Source organism: Stegastes partitus, unplaced genomic scaffold, assembly GCF_000690725.1.
Source record: "Stegastes partitus isolate 25-593 unplaced genomic scaffold, Stegastes_partitus-1.0.2 Scaffold329, whole genome shotgun sequence".
In the NCBI taxonomy this organism is placed as follows: Eukaryota; Metazoa; Chordata; class Actinopteri; family Pomacentridae; genus Stegastes; species Stegastes partitus.
Window position 1 is genome coordinate 479,677 of NW_007578060.1, and position 14,790 is coordinate 494,466.

The 14,790-nt window shown below is 46.7% G+C and overlaps 1 protein-coding gene across 2 annotated transcripts; it reads left to right on the plus strand.

Annotated features, from left to right (window-relative positions):
* Window positions 1–472: 472 nt before the first annotated feature.
* efna1a (ephrin-A1a) lies at window positions 473–13,950 on the plus strand. 2 transcript variants are annotated; one of them, XM_008283871.1, is made up of 5 exons: window positions 473–705; window positions 10,767–11,062; window positions 11,821–11,886; window positions 12,008–12,103; window positions 12,221–13,950. In XM_008283871.1, the coding sequence occupies exons 1-5, from the start codon at window positions 608–610 to the stop codon at window positions 12,346–12,348; spliced, it is 684 nt and encodes a 227-aa protein (XP_008282093.1). In that variant the 5' UTR covers window positions 473–607; the 3' UTR covers window positions 12,349–13,950. The 2 variants fall into 2 exon arrangements, with proteins under 2 accessions (XP_008282093.1, XP_008282094.1); XM_008283872.1 differs by having other exon boundaries at window positions 12,224–13,950.
* Window positions 13,951–14,790: the final 840 nt, after the last annotated feature.

Consider the following 14,790-nt stretch of genomic DNA (forward strand, 5'->3'; position numbering starts at 1 on the left):
GTTTTAAAGCTAGAATACCAAAGTTATCATGAAATCTGAAAAGTGTGACGTTTAATTACACAACTGCATGATAAAGCTGCTGCACAACTCTCAGCTGAAGGGATCAAGAGTGTGAGGCTGCAGAATTGTGACAGAAATGACAGTGAATGTTGTGCTGCGCGATCTCCAGACACCTCGGAGTTGTAATAATATGCACAGCGCATAAACACGCAGCGGATTCGGAGGGACCTGCTGGAGCTCGTTCTCTCGGACAGCCCTCTGATTGGTCACCTCTGCTGAAGAGGGCGTGGCTTTCAACTGTGGGCGTTTCACAAAACCAGCCTCCACGCAGCTCGAGCTTTCATTCACTACGGACTTGTCGAGTTAACTTCATCTCTGCAGTTTCTGTGTGGTTGTTTTTTTTTATTATTATTATTCCTCCGCGAACCGAACAGCTTCTCACTCGGATCCGCTTCGTGCGTAAAAGTGCTTTTTGCGCGCGCAGCCTTCAGGAGCTCTTTTGCGTGAACTTACTTCATTTTTTATTTTTTTCATTTTTCTTTTTTCTTTTTGCACAACCTGCCTGAGTTGTGCCTCCTCTCTCTGCACGCCTCCACTCCTCTCCACCATGGATTTGGTTTGGATTGTGGGCTTCGTTGTGAGCGTCTGCGCTTGGTTTGCTTCAGCGGAGCGACACAGTGTCTACTGGAACAGCACGAACCCAAAGTAAATATCTGTTCTGATTTTCACTTGATCCCATCCTCACACTCATGCAAAACACTTCAATCTTCTGGCATGAAATATAGATAAACTTTTAACTGGTTCCTTCATAATCCATATGACTTGTATCCAGATGCATGTGAGCGCTTGCAGCTCATGCATATTCAGGGCGCTTGTTGTGATGAATTTGTGATGGAAGCAACTGGCTGCTGTTGTCATGATAATGCAAGACTGTTGGGAGTCTCCTTTCCTCCCTCCTCCTCCTCCTCCTTCCTTCCTCTCCTTCTGAGCTGTTGTTATTGTGCCCTTTACCTGTAATTCTTTGTCCAACCTGTTCGGATTTAATCCATTTGCGCAATGTGCTGCAGGATTAGTTGCATCAGGTTATGTCATCTATCTACCTTTGTGATTTGTGACAGTGATGCAGTTAAACGTACTTTAGAAGTGACAGAAAGCTGCTTTAAATGTAAATGGAAGGCTTTCATGGACAGAGAACAGCAGGTATCTAAGGTAACTGCTTCCTTTTGGAGACTTGAGCCATGAAACTACTCAAAATGCATCTATTTTTTTTTGGACTGTATGTGCCGCATAGGGAGTTCATTTATTTGCAAAAAAAAAAAAGTCTTCACTAGTTTGAGCTGAAATCCTATAGGGGAGTGCTGAAATTATTCCCTTGCAAGGTTTCTATTTTCTGTGTTGATTTTACAGGCTTGACTCACAGCAGAACGTGTTGAAATATCTGTTGCAATATCCTCCCCATCTGACAGCGAGCCCTAACCTTTGTGTGCAGTGGGAGGTTGCTGCATCTCCTAAATCAAGAGATATCACACAGGTTTTTTTTTCTTTCCTTCTGTCAGGGAGACGTAGGGGTGTTCATATTTCAGGGTGTAAGACGAGTAATAATGGTGTATGACAGAGACAGAGGAGGTAACTTGAGGCCTGCCCAGTAGGTCACACTGTGGGAGAGAGATGGATTGCTCAGGGAGGAGAAACCAGAGCCCGAATTGTCGGGGTTGCAAGGGGCCAGCTCGCAATGAGTGGGGGGTCAATTAGAACGATGGTTGATGAGGGTGAGGTTCAAGCCTTCTGCACGCACCTTTCGCTCAAACACACCCACACTGGCTCACATGCACGGGCAAGCACCAACACAGACTCCCGGCAGACAGTCACTCAATCACAGCAACAGACGCCATGTAAATCAATCAATGCAGGGCTCACACTCTCTCTCTCTCTATCCGCTGTGCAAACACATACATCCAAATGTTGCCCCACAAGCCTCCATCGAGCCACTTTCTCCCTCTTTATCTCCCCTGTGGTTAAAAGCTACAGCATTTACTGTTCTCAGAAAGTCCATAATTACAGTGACAAAGCCTCGCACTGAAAATCCAAAGTGAAGTCGAGGGCCCCAGATGGAAAAAAAGGGCCGTTCTCGTCGTGTCCCCGCTGTGGAGCGACAATGATCATTTCTGTATATATACTGGTAATCCGTCCTTTTTCACTTGCTAGTTTGTTTTTTTTTCTCTCCCCCTAGATGACTGTGCTAAATCTCTCCCTTCGGCTACTCTTAATCCCATATTCACAGAAAAAGTCTGAGTCTCTGAGATGTTTTCATTTGGTACTTTTCATCAGTCGCCGCAATCTCCTCTCCCCTTTGACCCGTTACTTGATACAGTATGTCGGCGTCCATCTCTCCCCCCTCATGAGATGTTGGTTTATTGTTTTAACCCATTGGTGTGGAGGCTATCATTAATCAAATTGGTCACAGATTGATCATTTTGGAGTGTTTGTCGAGGGATTTAGCAACACACACACACACACACACACACACACACACACACACACAGCGCTCATACATATACATGCGCTCTTTCTGACTGCAGCATGTGTGCTAGCCTTGGGGCCTGCTGACTCCCAAGGTCTGCCTTTGCTTCAACTCTGTTCCGGCACGAGTGAAATCCATTTCAGCACTTTCACTTGTTGGAATATTTCCACTCTTTGTTCCTGATCAGTAGCAGTTTAATCACCAGCAAGGTTTGATTCCCAGAAAGAGGCTCACCAGCTTGACAATGTGTTTTCTTTTTTAGTGAAGGGAGTGTCTGTGCATAAGCTTACTCACACGTAGTGCATCGCCACACTCCAGTGACTCACACACTCTCGTACACATTAACTCCACACACACACACACACACACACACACACATGTGAGTGACATGCAGTTGTGCCTGATGTTAACATCGTCCCCGGAGCTCTGGACTCCAGCGTGAGGAAATAATCCAGCTCTTTCACTGCTTCATTCTTCCCTTTTTTCCCCCTTTTTTTTTCTCCCTGCTGACAGAGCACGAGTAAGACCACCGCCACCCTCCACCCTCCTCCTCCTCTGCTTTGTACCTGTCTCTCCCTCTCTCCAGCACCTCCCTCCCCCTCTTCTTGGCCAGGTTCCCTTTTTCAGCTCGGTTCTGTGGTCTCCAGTTCTGGGAGTCTGTTAACTGTTTCGTGGCTCGCTCGTACACATCTGCGTGTTCTACTATCAAACACATTATCTGATCTCAGTCTATCCCAAGTCTTATTTGCTGGTTGTTTCAGCTCATCACTGATTTAATTCATCCAACTGGGAGTTATTTAAGGTATGTTTCCCCCCCCCACATGAAGGATTTTCTTGGTTTTTATCCAGTCAATGTGGCTGTTTTGTGATGCTCCCCATACAAATTGGGGGAATGGTCTTCACGGTGGGCCACAGAAAGAGAATAGTAACTGGTGTGACTGATCAAGGGTTAGAGTTCACTATGTGATGAAGTGGCACGGCCTCTATCAATCTGTCAGTCACTCTGTCACGGCGGTGGTCCCTGAATACTGGCTGCCACTCAGGCCGGCCTCTCTTCACACAGCCGTGGCTCTGCCTCTGGGAAACTCTCATTCTTTCCCCCTCCTCTCTCTCCTGTCTTTTCGGTCCCCTTTCGCTCCTTCACCAGCTTTTTATCTCAACTTTACAAGCTGTCCCTTTTCAGTCTATTATTTCCTCACCTCCAGCTCTGGTTCTCAGAGTAGGGGGAAAAGGAGGGAAGCATGCTAAGAGGTGTGGAATTTTTTTATCGTTCTTGGCACCCATGGCGATCCGTCACAAGGCACTTTGCCCTTTCCTTCACGCTTTCTCCCCCTTCGCTCTTTCTCCTTTTAAAGCGTTCTTGTTCTACCTCCTTCCCAGCAAAACAGGTTCTTTTTTTTTTTCTTTTTTTTTGCAGCCTTCCTGGTCTTTTCACTTGCTCATGTGTGCGTATCCACTCATGAGCGTCTTGCCGAAGCAGCCTGAGAACTGAGGTCATTAAAGGAATTAAATGAAAGGAAGAGAAAAACAAATGTAGAACAAGACTTGGTTAAAATAAAAAAAAGGGGGGAGGCCTTCCATGTACGTGCTTGCATGCGAGTTTGAGAGATGAAAGATAAGATCGGGCCGGCATCATCATCATCGGCTGTGATTAGGTGGCTGCAATAGATAAGGGATTTCTGCAGTTTTCAAGTAATCTGAACCAAAGCTACTTTTCTCGGAAAAACATCCAGGTTTCCCACTTCACTGTCTAATCCAGCCTTGGCCCTAAACCCTACTGCATACCCTCCCCCCCCTCTCCCCATCATGGGTTGGTATTCTCTTCAGAAAACTCCTAAGTCCATCTTTCTCTGGAATCGTCTCTCCCCTCCCCTCCCACCACTCTTAATCTGGCCTTGTAATCTGTCTGGTGAATTCAATCTGGGGGGAAAATACTCTGAGAGATTGTCAGACGGATGGTAATCGCCTCTTATACACTCAGCGATCACTGAAATGTGTTGGCGTCTCCCATCTTTATCTGTAATCATGACCTCTGTGCTGATATCGACAAGTTTTCTGTTTTGTTTTGCTTTGACCCCAAAAGCTGATTTTCCTCCTCTTCAATATTCCCACTTGTTCTCGCAAGAAGGGCTTGTTTTATTGACTGTGGTAGATAGTGAATCAGGTCAAAGGTTTTAACTTCCCGCAGGCGTGTTGTCGGCATTACCAAAGTCTGCACGCTGTCTGCTGTGTGTCTCCTGCGAAGTGCTGCACTTCCTGGTTGGGTCTTTTCCCGGGAAAACTGCGTATCCTGTCCACACAATAAACAATACATTTCTCACACACTAACACACGCAAGACCGTAAAATACGCCTGGAGCTGATTGAACTTCCCAGGCTCGTACGAGAAGACTTTAAAAGGGTGAGAACGCCGAGATTAATCGTGATTGTTTTATGAGGGATGTGTTGGACTTCGGAGCCTTGAGGATGATTTGGGATCCGCTTACAATGCCTGCCCTGCTGTCAAATCTCTTTATGTCTCTATTTGGGATTCTCCTCTGATCAGTGTCACCCCCGATCAACCCCTCCAGTTGCCCCCTCTTGCCCGTCCTCGAGCCTCTTCCTTATCTACGCTCCAGACTTCCCCTGCTCCCTCCCACTGTGCTGCTCCACTCTGCACTGCTTCACAAGGGTTCACAAATCATAGCGGAAGAAAAGCTCCATTAGTGCACAGATTTGTGATTACAATTTTCGAGCGGTGTGTGTATGTGCGTCCCCCAGACTTGTTTGTCAATTCTTGGTGACACCGGCAGTGTATCTGTGTTTGAACGAGGAAGAATTAGCCAACAAGAGTCAGATGGTATCTGTGCAGTGAACCATTGTGCTTGTTTTGTTGTGTAAATATGCACTATTGTGTAACTATTGTTTTTCTCTTGCCTTTTTGTGCTGTTTGCTGAGAATCAAAATTCAGCGTGTAAACACAGCAAGCACCGCTGCCCCTAGAGGTCAGCTGTGTCACTACCATTACTACCACTGGATGTCTGTAAGCGAGCGCTACCGCTAATAAATTTTAAAAACTCTTTGTAACAACTCTGCCCTGTACTCACATACTGTAAGTTCCCAGAGGAATTCATTAAGCTAGAAGCTCAGATTGTGTTAGCAGGGTGAGGAAGAAAAAAAAAGAAAAAAAAACTCTGAGCATGAAAGTTTTATCTCGCGGAAATCCAGCAAAATCGATTTTCTTGTACTGATATTTGCCTCCTGAGAAATGTGATGTCAGCGGTGACCTTTCTGCTCTGGCCCCCTTATAAGGTACAAATGGCTCAGGGGACGGCGTGAGACAGTTGGAAAGAGCATATGTATTCATCTAAGCCTCCTTAGTGCAGTGGAAGCAGCCAATTATTTCTCTGCTGGACTTGAAGCTTTGTCACTTTGCTGGGCGGCAATAGGAGCTGCGCCGGTTCAGCCAGGAATGCTGGCAGAATGACCAATGATGCCGCACAGACAAAGGTTGAATGACAGACGAGGGGGGGGGGAGCCGATTGAGATGGATGACAAAAAGTCACATAGTGCAAAGAATGAAGGCTGGAATATTATGTTAAGAGGGAGGCGCCCAAAGAGTTGGACCATATTTGTTTCTATGACGACCCCGGCGTGCCCGCATCACATTGTGCTTGGCTCTGCAAACGGTGGGTCAGAGAGTCGCATATTTGGAATACCACCAGGACAGGTTGTGATTGGTTCAGCAAGTCTGGCTCGGGGGGGAGGGGGGGAGGGCCGGAGTTGACACGAGGATCTGGTTTGCTTATTGAGTGATGAAAGACGGACAGAGCGTGGGAGGGGACGGCCGACGTTGACGGATGAGTTGATGGACAGATGAAATGAGAGGAATTCTGGAGCAATAACATTAAACAGCCCTGCTTAACCAAGCTCAGAGAGGCCTCACCTTCCTCTGATGTGCCACCTACTCCTCGTGGTTTTCACAGATTTGTCTTGAAAAGAAACTGCTCCCTCGTGTCCAGTCTTCTTTTTCGCTGTTCCGTTAACACCTCTCGCTTCCCGTTTTGCAACCATGGACACACTTACAGAGGCACACACCCACACGCATACAAACCCAGTGTGTCTCTTTTGAACTCCAAAACTCCAGTGTAATACCCCTTCTCAAAGTGAGAACAATAGAGGTGGGAGGAAAAAAAAAAAAAAAGCTCCACCCTGCTTGTCTCACCCCTTGCTCTGTCCCCGGCCCTCAGCCCCTGCTCTGGGCCTCGCTGTCCACTCTAAGCCCCTGTATTAAGCAGGGTCTGATGCTGATGAATGGACCCCAGCTCAGCCTCTGCTCCACCCAATAATCCAGGGCTTGGACGAGCCGATTAGGTGGTCCCCACATTCCGGTTCACTCATCCGTGACGTAGGCCAGTCAACTTTTGGGTCACATTAGTGGCGTGTGTACAGCTCGGGAGGAAAAATAACCTTGTTTATGTGGTTTGGGGGGCGACTGTTGGGCCCCTCGGAGGCAGTACAGGACAGAGCTCCTGTTTCTGTGTAGTTTGTCCCACAATGGCCTTAATGGGCATTACAGTTGATTTGAATCCATCTTTAAACAGAGCAGTTCCAGTTGTAGCATCAGAGTTTCAACCACACAAGGCTCCTTCTTGCTGACTGTCCATGTATAAAACACTCTGGTGCTGACTTGGCAATCGGCCGACCTTTGATCCAGAGGTCCAGCATTCCACAGGGTGATAGTGTGCCGAGATGAGAGGGTGATGGATGGATGAAAAGAGCGGATTGAGGTGGAGAAGAAAGCAAAACTCAGGCCAAAGAGATTAAAGAAGAGAGATTAGACTCCTGCTCCTGAAGAGGCTCTAATAAATCAGGAATTCCTTCTTGAGGAGAGGAGGAAGAGCGTCCGGGAACAGCCTGTGGTCCACTTTTCACCAGATTGTGTGCTCGCACATTTGACCACTTGACATTCCCTCACCGCTATCAGGGCTGTTCATTACTTGGCATTCATTATCCACCTTATCATGACTGAAACGCACTCCCGGATTCCTCGGATCTCTGGAGAGGCAGCACACACCTACGTAAACACTCAGCTGAATGCATCAGCCTGAGTCAGACACACATGCATACAGTCCTCGCTGCATATCTGCCATAGCTTCACAAATCACTGTTAAGTAGAGAATACAACTGCTCCTGCACGCTGGGACGTTTACTTAAGCTTCAAGCGTCACTGTCAATAAAGGGAAGCGTCCTGGGATAAACAATGGAAATAAATCAAGACAGACTATTGGCACAAAGAGAGAAACCGTCTGGAAGAGGGAAATAACAAGGGACACACACTGGGGACGACGGAGTGGAAGAGGATCTGTTTGTCTGCTAAAGTGAAGGTGTCATGATTTGACTTTGTTAGCTAAACTTTTTCACACAGAGGCCAAAGCTCCCTTTGAAGTGCGTTACTCCGATCGGTTAATTAAGCCGCTGATGTGGAGCGTTTTCAATGCCGAGGCGTTAGACGGGAACAAAAGGCAGCAGGATAATTAAAACTATTTGCCATTAATAAAAGGCAGCTCGCCAGCCTCCCCTTGGTGTGTATTCAGCGACTGTTCCCTCTGCTAAGTGAGCTACTCCATCAGCGCGTCGTGAATAGAGGCGCTGTATGAAACGGTGGCATTGATAAAGCAACTGTAGCACAGAAACACTCGCTGAGAGAAACTTCAAAAGCCATTCCCAACTCCAGCCCTTTGACCCCCTTTTTTTTTTGGCCCACGCCTATTCACGTCCCCCGTATCCCCTCCCAGACTCTCAGCCCTAAAGGGGCTGGGAAGTGGGGAGCAGGAGGGCATAATTACCCCCCTCCGGGGCAACTTTAATACCCTTTTTTGTGTTTTAATTGCACCCCCCTTCGACCCCCTTTTGATGAACACATTGGGACCATACCACAAGCAGTTTGTAATCAGGGCTCAGGGGGGTAGAGCGGAGAGGGGATCGGGTGCAGGGAGTTTGTTTGTGTGTGTTTTCAGTGTTTGCTGGGGGATAACTCTGTCAGGCAAAAGCAGACAACAGTGTTTGTTCAATAGTGTTATCGATTCGACTGGAATTGAAAGTGGCAGGGGGAAAAAACACTTTAGCGCCAATCTGGTAAACAGAGCGTGGCAGGCAAACTGCAGATAAGCTCTAAGCTGTCTGGACCATGGCAAAATGATAATTATTGCTCCCCCCCACCCAAAAAAAAAAAAAAAAAAAAGTTGGCTGTAGCACACTATTATCAGCACAGTTAGATGGAAGTTTCATCAGAGCACTAAGAGGATGCTTGTTTTCTAATGGGCCTGTGATGGCGTTGCAGGTTTATCTGGTCATCAGCATTGAGGGAATGCAGTCAGGCGGAGAGGAGTGAAGGGATGGGGGAAGGGAGAGAGCAGGAGTCAGGGCCCAGCGTTTGGAGCCACAGCGTCTGTCCTTGTACCGGTGGGGGTACCACGGAGACCCCTGGCAACAACAACAACACCAGCTAACGAGCCAGCGGGCCCCGTGCACTTTGATCATCAGTCACACATATGGACCTTGTCACACAAACACAAACTTCCCCCAAATGCTACTTGTTACACTTTAATGGGGGATTTATGAGAAAGGCCTGAATTCACAAAGAAAAATCCACTTCAGGGGGAAAAAAAAGAAATGCCTCGGGTGGTGGCGAGGGGCTCAAGGTGTCAGTTTAACACCCCGCAGGCTTTTGAGAACTCATAACTCCTCCAGATCTGTAGATCCGATTCAAATCTCCGCCGTTGAAAGCCTGACGAGCCGCACGTATATTCATTGCAAAAGCAACAGAACCCTATATTCCACACACATTCGCCATGTGTGTTGTGAAAATATTTAAGTCTGTCAGATTTCATCCATTCTCAGGGAACCCCCCTGGTGATCCAGAAACAGTAGTAAACTGATAGGCATCGCTTGGGAGCTCAGTACCAGGGGAGGAGATGTGTGTGTGTGTGTGGGTTCGGTGGGTGTAAATAGTAGGTAGCTACAGCTTTAGGTTGTTGATAGATGGGAATTACTGGGAAGTGTGTGTGAGTGTATGTGTGCTACTAGCGGTCAGCTACCGCTCCGGGCTGGTGATAGATGGCTTTGGCTGAGAAGAGAGCATTAGCTGTGAGCCGGCCCTGCAGCGCTCACTCAGTCAAGGGGAAGGGGGACAAAGCTGAAATACCTTTAGTGACAATTCCCTGGAGATGAACTCATAATATCTCTGAAAGTGAACCCTGGAGGGAGAAAGAATCATGGACAGCTGAGATAAGGCCAATTAAATGCGCCTCAGAGTATGCCAAAGTGTTATTTAACTACTCTAAACTTTCTGCAGTAAACAAATGGTGTGTGTGTATGTGTGTGTGTGGATATGTGAAGCTGGCAAAAATGCTACTTTCTGGTTCTCCTTGAGCCAGGTCCAAGAGGAGAGGGAGGAAGTTTCGTTTACTTAAAGACCATCGTAAAGAGGGTGGAGGAGTGAAGGGAGGGATGCAGGGAGGAATGGAGGGGAGGCAGACAGTCTGACTGTCTCTCTCTGTATTTGTAATGAGAGGGAGTGTGGTGGAAGACAGTTACAGACTGTCACCAGACTCATGTCGAATGTGTGTCTGTATATCCGAACCCTAATGAATGGCTTGAAACAAATGTGACCTTTATTTTTATCCTCGTCTCTATCCCCCTCGTAAACTCAGGTGCTCGTGTTAAGGTGAATTTGTCATTATGCATTCTGCTGCTCCGTCAGTTGTGTGGGTGTGTGTATGTGTGGGTGTGTGCAGCCCTGCAGATGTCGATACTCATCTCCTGTCTTGACGGGCTAACTGACTGCTAATGTTTCTCTGTAAACATCATTCAGCTCCTGGGGGACGTGGGATCAATGTGCACTCAGTGCTAACTTTCTACGCAGCGGCAAACAGCAGCCGCTGCGCCGGCCTCACGTTCATCCATATTTATGCGCATGTTCTCCGCACATCACTTTCCCCCCTTATTGCGCTTTCCCTCTTCATTCCACTTCGGCACGCACATACATCCTCTCACATAAACATTCTCCCGTTCTCCTGCACTCTATCTCTCATTCCCAGGCCTCTCAGTCTTTCCTCTGATTTCCCTGTTGTACGCCGTCGTGCAGCCGATCAATATATAATCACAGGTTTTGAGGCTTTTATTTATTACTGCTCCGATGCTATAACCACGGTTATCAGTCTCCTGCCACTTGCCTAACCTTCCTCCCCTGCCTCGTTCCGCAGGTTTCTCTGGGACGACTACGCCGTGGAGGTGAGGCTCAATGACTATCTGGACATCGTCTGCCCCCATTACCCTCAGGGTGAGGTGCCGCTGCTGGACGCCGAGCGGTACGTGCTCTACATGGTGGAGCGCGAGGACTACGAATCCTGCAAGCCGCAGTCGTACGACCAGATGCGCTGGGAGTGCGGTCATCCGTTTGCCCCTCACGCTCCCGAGAAGTTCTCCGAAAAGTTCCAGCGCTTCACTCCGTTCACTCTGGGCAAGGAGTTTCGCCAAGGAGAAAGCTACTATTATATCTGTGAGTCTTGTTTTTACGTTTGTACTTAAGAGTCTGTAGCCATGTTAAACGTACTGGAAAGTAAATGTTAATACGTTGGAAAGATAGTGTTAGAGTTATGGGAATGTCATCGGTTTCTGGGTTTTGGGTCATAAACAGGTTAAAAATTTTTTGATGACGATAAGATGAAACATCACCACAACAATTAGAATTCACCTTAAGGCTGATATGTGCCAAATTTCAGGACGATCCATCCAATAAAAATCGAGACATTTCAGTCAATGTGAGCCATAAATTCTAACCTCAGGGGATCGTTTAATGAATCATCTGGGAAAGAAGAATGTCTGTACATAATTTCATGATTCAGTAATTGTTGCGATATTTCAGTCTGGCTGACGAGAGACAGATATCTTTTGTTTGACTGTGTGTGAGCCGCGGTACGCCGGAGCTCTTTGAAACCTGACATGTACACAAACTGGAATGTTGGCTCCGTTTATGCAACACCAGCCCTCCTAGAATGTGACCACAAAGCACAAGCAATGTTGTCACCCCGACCATGGTTGTAATTAGATTAACGGCAGGACAAGACACACTTGGTCACAGATGGCATCCTAATGCTTTGTCGCTGTGTCTTTCTGTTGCCAAGTATTCGTGTGTGTGTGTGTGTGTTTGTATGCGCGCATGCATGAAGGTGGATTAAGGGGCCAGCAGAGGATAAGTGCATTAGTTGGGATGTTAACGCCTGTGTTGTTTTTTCTTTTCCCCCCTCTTCCCTGCAGCCAAACCTTTGCACCACCACGGCCAAGAGTGCCTCAGGCTCAGGGTGGACGTCGTAGCGGCCGACGGTGAGTCTAACCACCCCCCTGGATGAAAAGAGAGCAATCACCTGTAATAGTCGCGTTAGGCTATTGCAAAAGCCCAAAGCAGAGTGATTGATGGCTATTTTTTTTTTTCTTTTTCTTTCAGGCTCCCAAGAGGCCAGAGTGGCCAAAGGAGGCACAGGTGGGGCTGGAGTTGGAGCTGGGGGTGGAGTTCACAACCCGTCCAACAGACTGCCTGCAGGTATGTTGACCAACCCTGCGTCCTTTCTAATTATCCCCGACCTTTCGACAATCCAGTGCACATTCCAAATTGCAGATTCGTGGTGCTAATGGCTCTTCTCTGTTTCCCATCTTCAAGCAGATGATCCAGTGGTGAACCTGCCAGACGTCCAGAAGAGCGTACGGACGAACTCTGCAGTGGCAGCTACGTCCCTCTCAGTCCTCTCGTTGCTAGTCCCGTTTTCATTATTGCTTTTGTTGCACTGAGAGCACATGAAAGGAGTTCTGTTGGCAGACTCGGTTGTTTTTTTCAGGGACTACAATGAAGACAGTCCGTGGGGTTTGAAACCACTGACTTAAAAAAAAGAAAAATCCATGCCCAGTGCTGGACACGGGGAGAGACTTTTGAAGCTTGTAAAGTACAGATGGACTCGCTTGCACAACATGTGTTGGGTAACACTGAGCATTTGAGACAAGTGTTTGTGCTTTGTCTTATTTTTCAAAAAAAGAGAAATGATGACAGTATTTTTTTTTTCTTTTTGTGGAAAGACAAAGCTCTCCTTGATTTTGTATTTTTTTGGGGCTCTCCAAAAAGACAGACCTCTGCGGAGGATATCCCTACGAGAAAATATGAAGACGTTGAAGAGGAACCTGAAGCGGCTGAAGAACAATCAAGAGCAAAGACACCAACTTTGAATAACATGCTTAGACGGAACGAATCAGCATTTCAAGGAAAAGTAATCTCGAACCTTTTGAGCCAAAGACGAGTCATCTCTCCAACTTGTACACTATTCCACCCTTGAGTGTCGTGTACTATCTGTTGTATTGTTATCGTAATGGTATTGAGTGGCATTGATGTCCCACGTGATTACTTTCTCTAAATGTAGCATCGACAGACACGGGAGCTGTTCTCACGACTACCATTCCTTTTGCCGACCACGTGCTTTTGACGCTGTGGCGCTAACACCGCTCAGTACGGAAACGCATCGACACGCTCTGTAACACACCACATTGAACTCTGTTACGTGTACATTCTGTGAAGATAATTTATGACATTTGCAGCTAAGATGTTTTACTGTAGCCTACATACCATGTGCTCTCGAAATGAAATGTTTACTGTTGGCAAACGGGAGGGCTTTTTTTTCCCCCCTCGCTCTCGCTCTCCCGGTGGAGGTAGTACTTGTGTGAAAGGGAATATGCGTGTTTTGAATCGACAATAGGAGCGTGTGCATGAGCTGTGGAGCGTTTGATTGAAAGAGTGTTGAGAGAAATGTTTTTTTTCTGCCAAAAGCAAACACTGAGACGTTGTGTGTGTGTGTGTGTGTGGGTGCATGTGTGTGTGTGTGTGTGTGTCGCGGAGAGGCTGGACTTCTCCGTTTGTTGGATCTCGCCCCTGTATCGGTCAAACTGTCTGACACAAAGAGCTGGTTTCAAATCTTTCTCAGCGCAGGACTCGACCCTGCGCGTTGTGGTGCTTTTCGTCGAGCTTAGTTGGAAAACGAGCATTTAAAAAAAAAACACAAATCAGCTGTTGAGTTTTAGATAACACAGATAAGACACAGCATCAAAACAAGTTGCCAAGAACACCGTCACCCGACAGGCCGGCTCGATCAACGAAGCACAACAGCGTATGACTACCATTGAAGTCAGTCTTTTTGTTTTTCCTTTTTTTTTTTTTTTTTTTTTAATCTGAATCCTTGTTACCTTATTTTGTACATGTGTAAGTAAGAGAAGTGTATAAAATGTATAAATATATATAGAGAGAGATTATATAAAAGACCTGTTTGATAAATATGATAAATGTGAAAAATTTTCATGTGAAATAAAAAAAAACAAAAAAACAAAAAGATATTTTTTCGAAAACCAGAACAGCTTTCTTGTCATTATTTTTAGCGGCGGCGGAGCAGCACGGCTCTGGGGACGTCAGCGTATCGGTTCGTCCAACTCTTTAATCCCGGAGTAAACACTGTTGAATCCACTGCCATAGTGTTTTGTGAGTACAAAATTTAGCGGTTGCCAGCCGATGAATCCTATTGACTTTTATTGTCATCTGATCGTTGGGGGTTTTTTCTCTCAAGCACCGGTATGCTTTGGAATAAAATGTCTCAGAAACTTTTGGATGTATCACCATTAAATCTGGGACATCTCATGGGGGATCTCCTAACTTTCCATCAACTGCCAGCGTCAGGTCAAAATATTAGCTTGTTCAGCGCTACCTGCAAAACTAATGACTCTCCCTCAGCCTCAGCTGTACTTTCTCTTTGGCACTAAACATGCCAAGGTAAGATGGTGAAGATTATACACGGATGAGCTAAAACATTAAAACCACCTGCCTCGTAACTCCACAAAGCCTCTGAAGATGTCCTGTGGTATCAGGCACCAAGATGTTAGCAGCAGGAGCTTTAAGTCCTGGAAGTTGAGGTGTTTTTTTTTCTGCACATCCCACAGATGCTCAATCAGATTGAGATCTGGGAAATCTGGAGGTAAAGTTTGGACCTTTTTTTTGCAGTGTGGCAGTGTGCTGCTGTTGCCATGAAGGGACATACGTGATCTATAACAATGTTTAGGTAGGTTTCCTTGGTTTTTGTCTTCTTCCCATCATGCATCCTGCTGCCATCTCTTTATTCCAGGTAGACGGTGCACACGTATCTGGCTGTCCTCGTGATGCAAATGAAAAGGCCATCCTCTTTCATTGCTCCATGGTCCAGT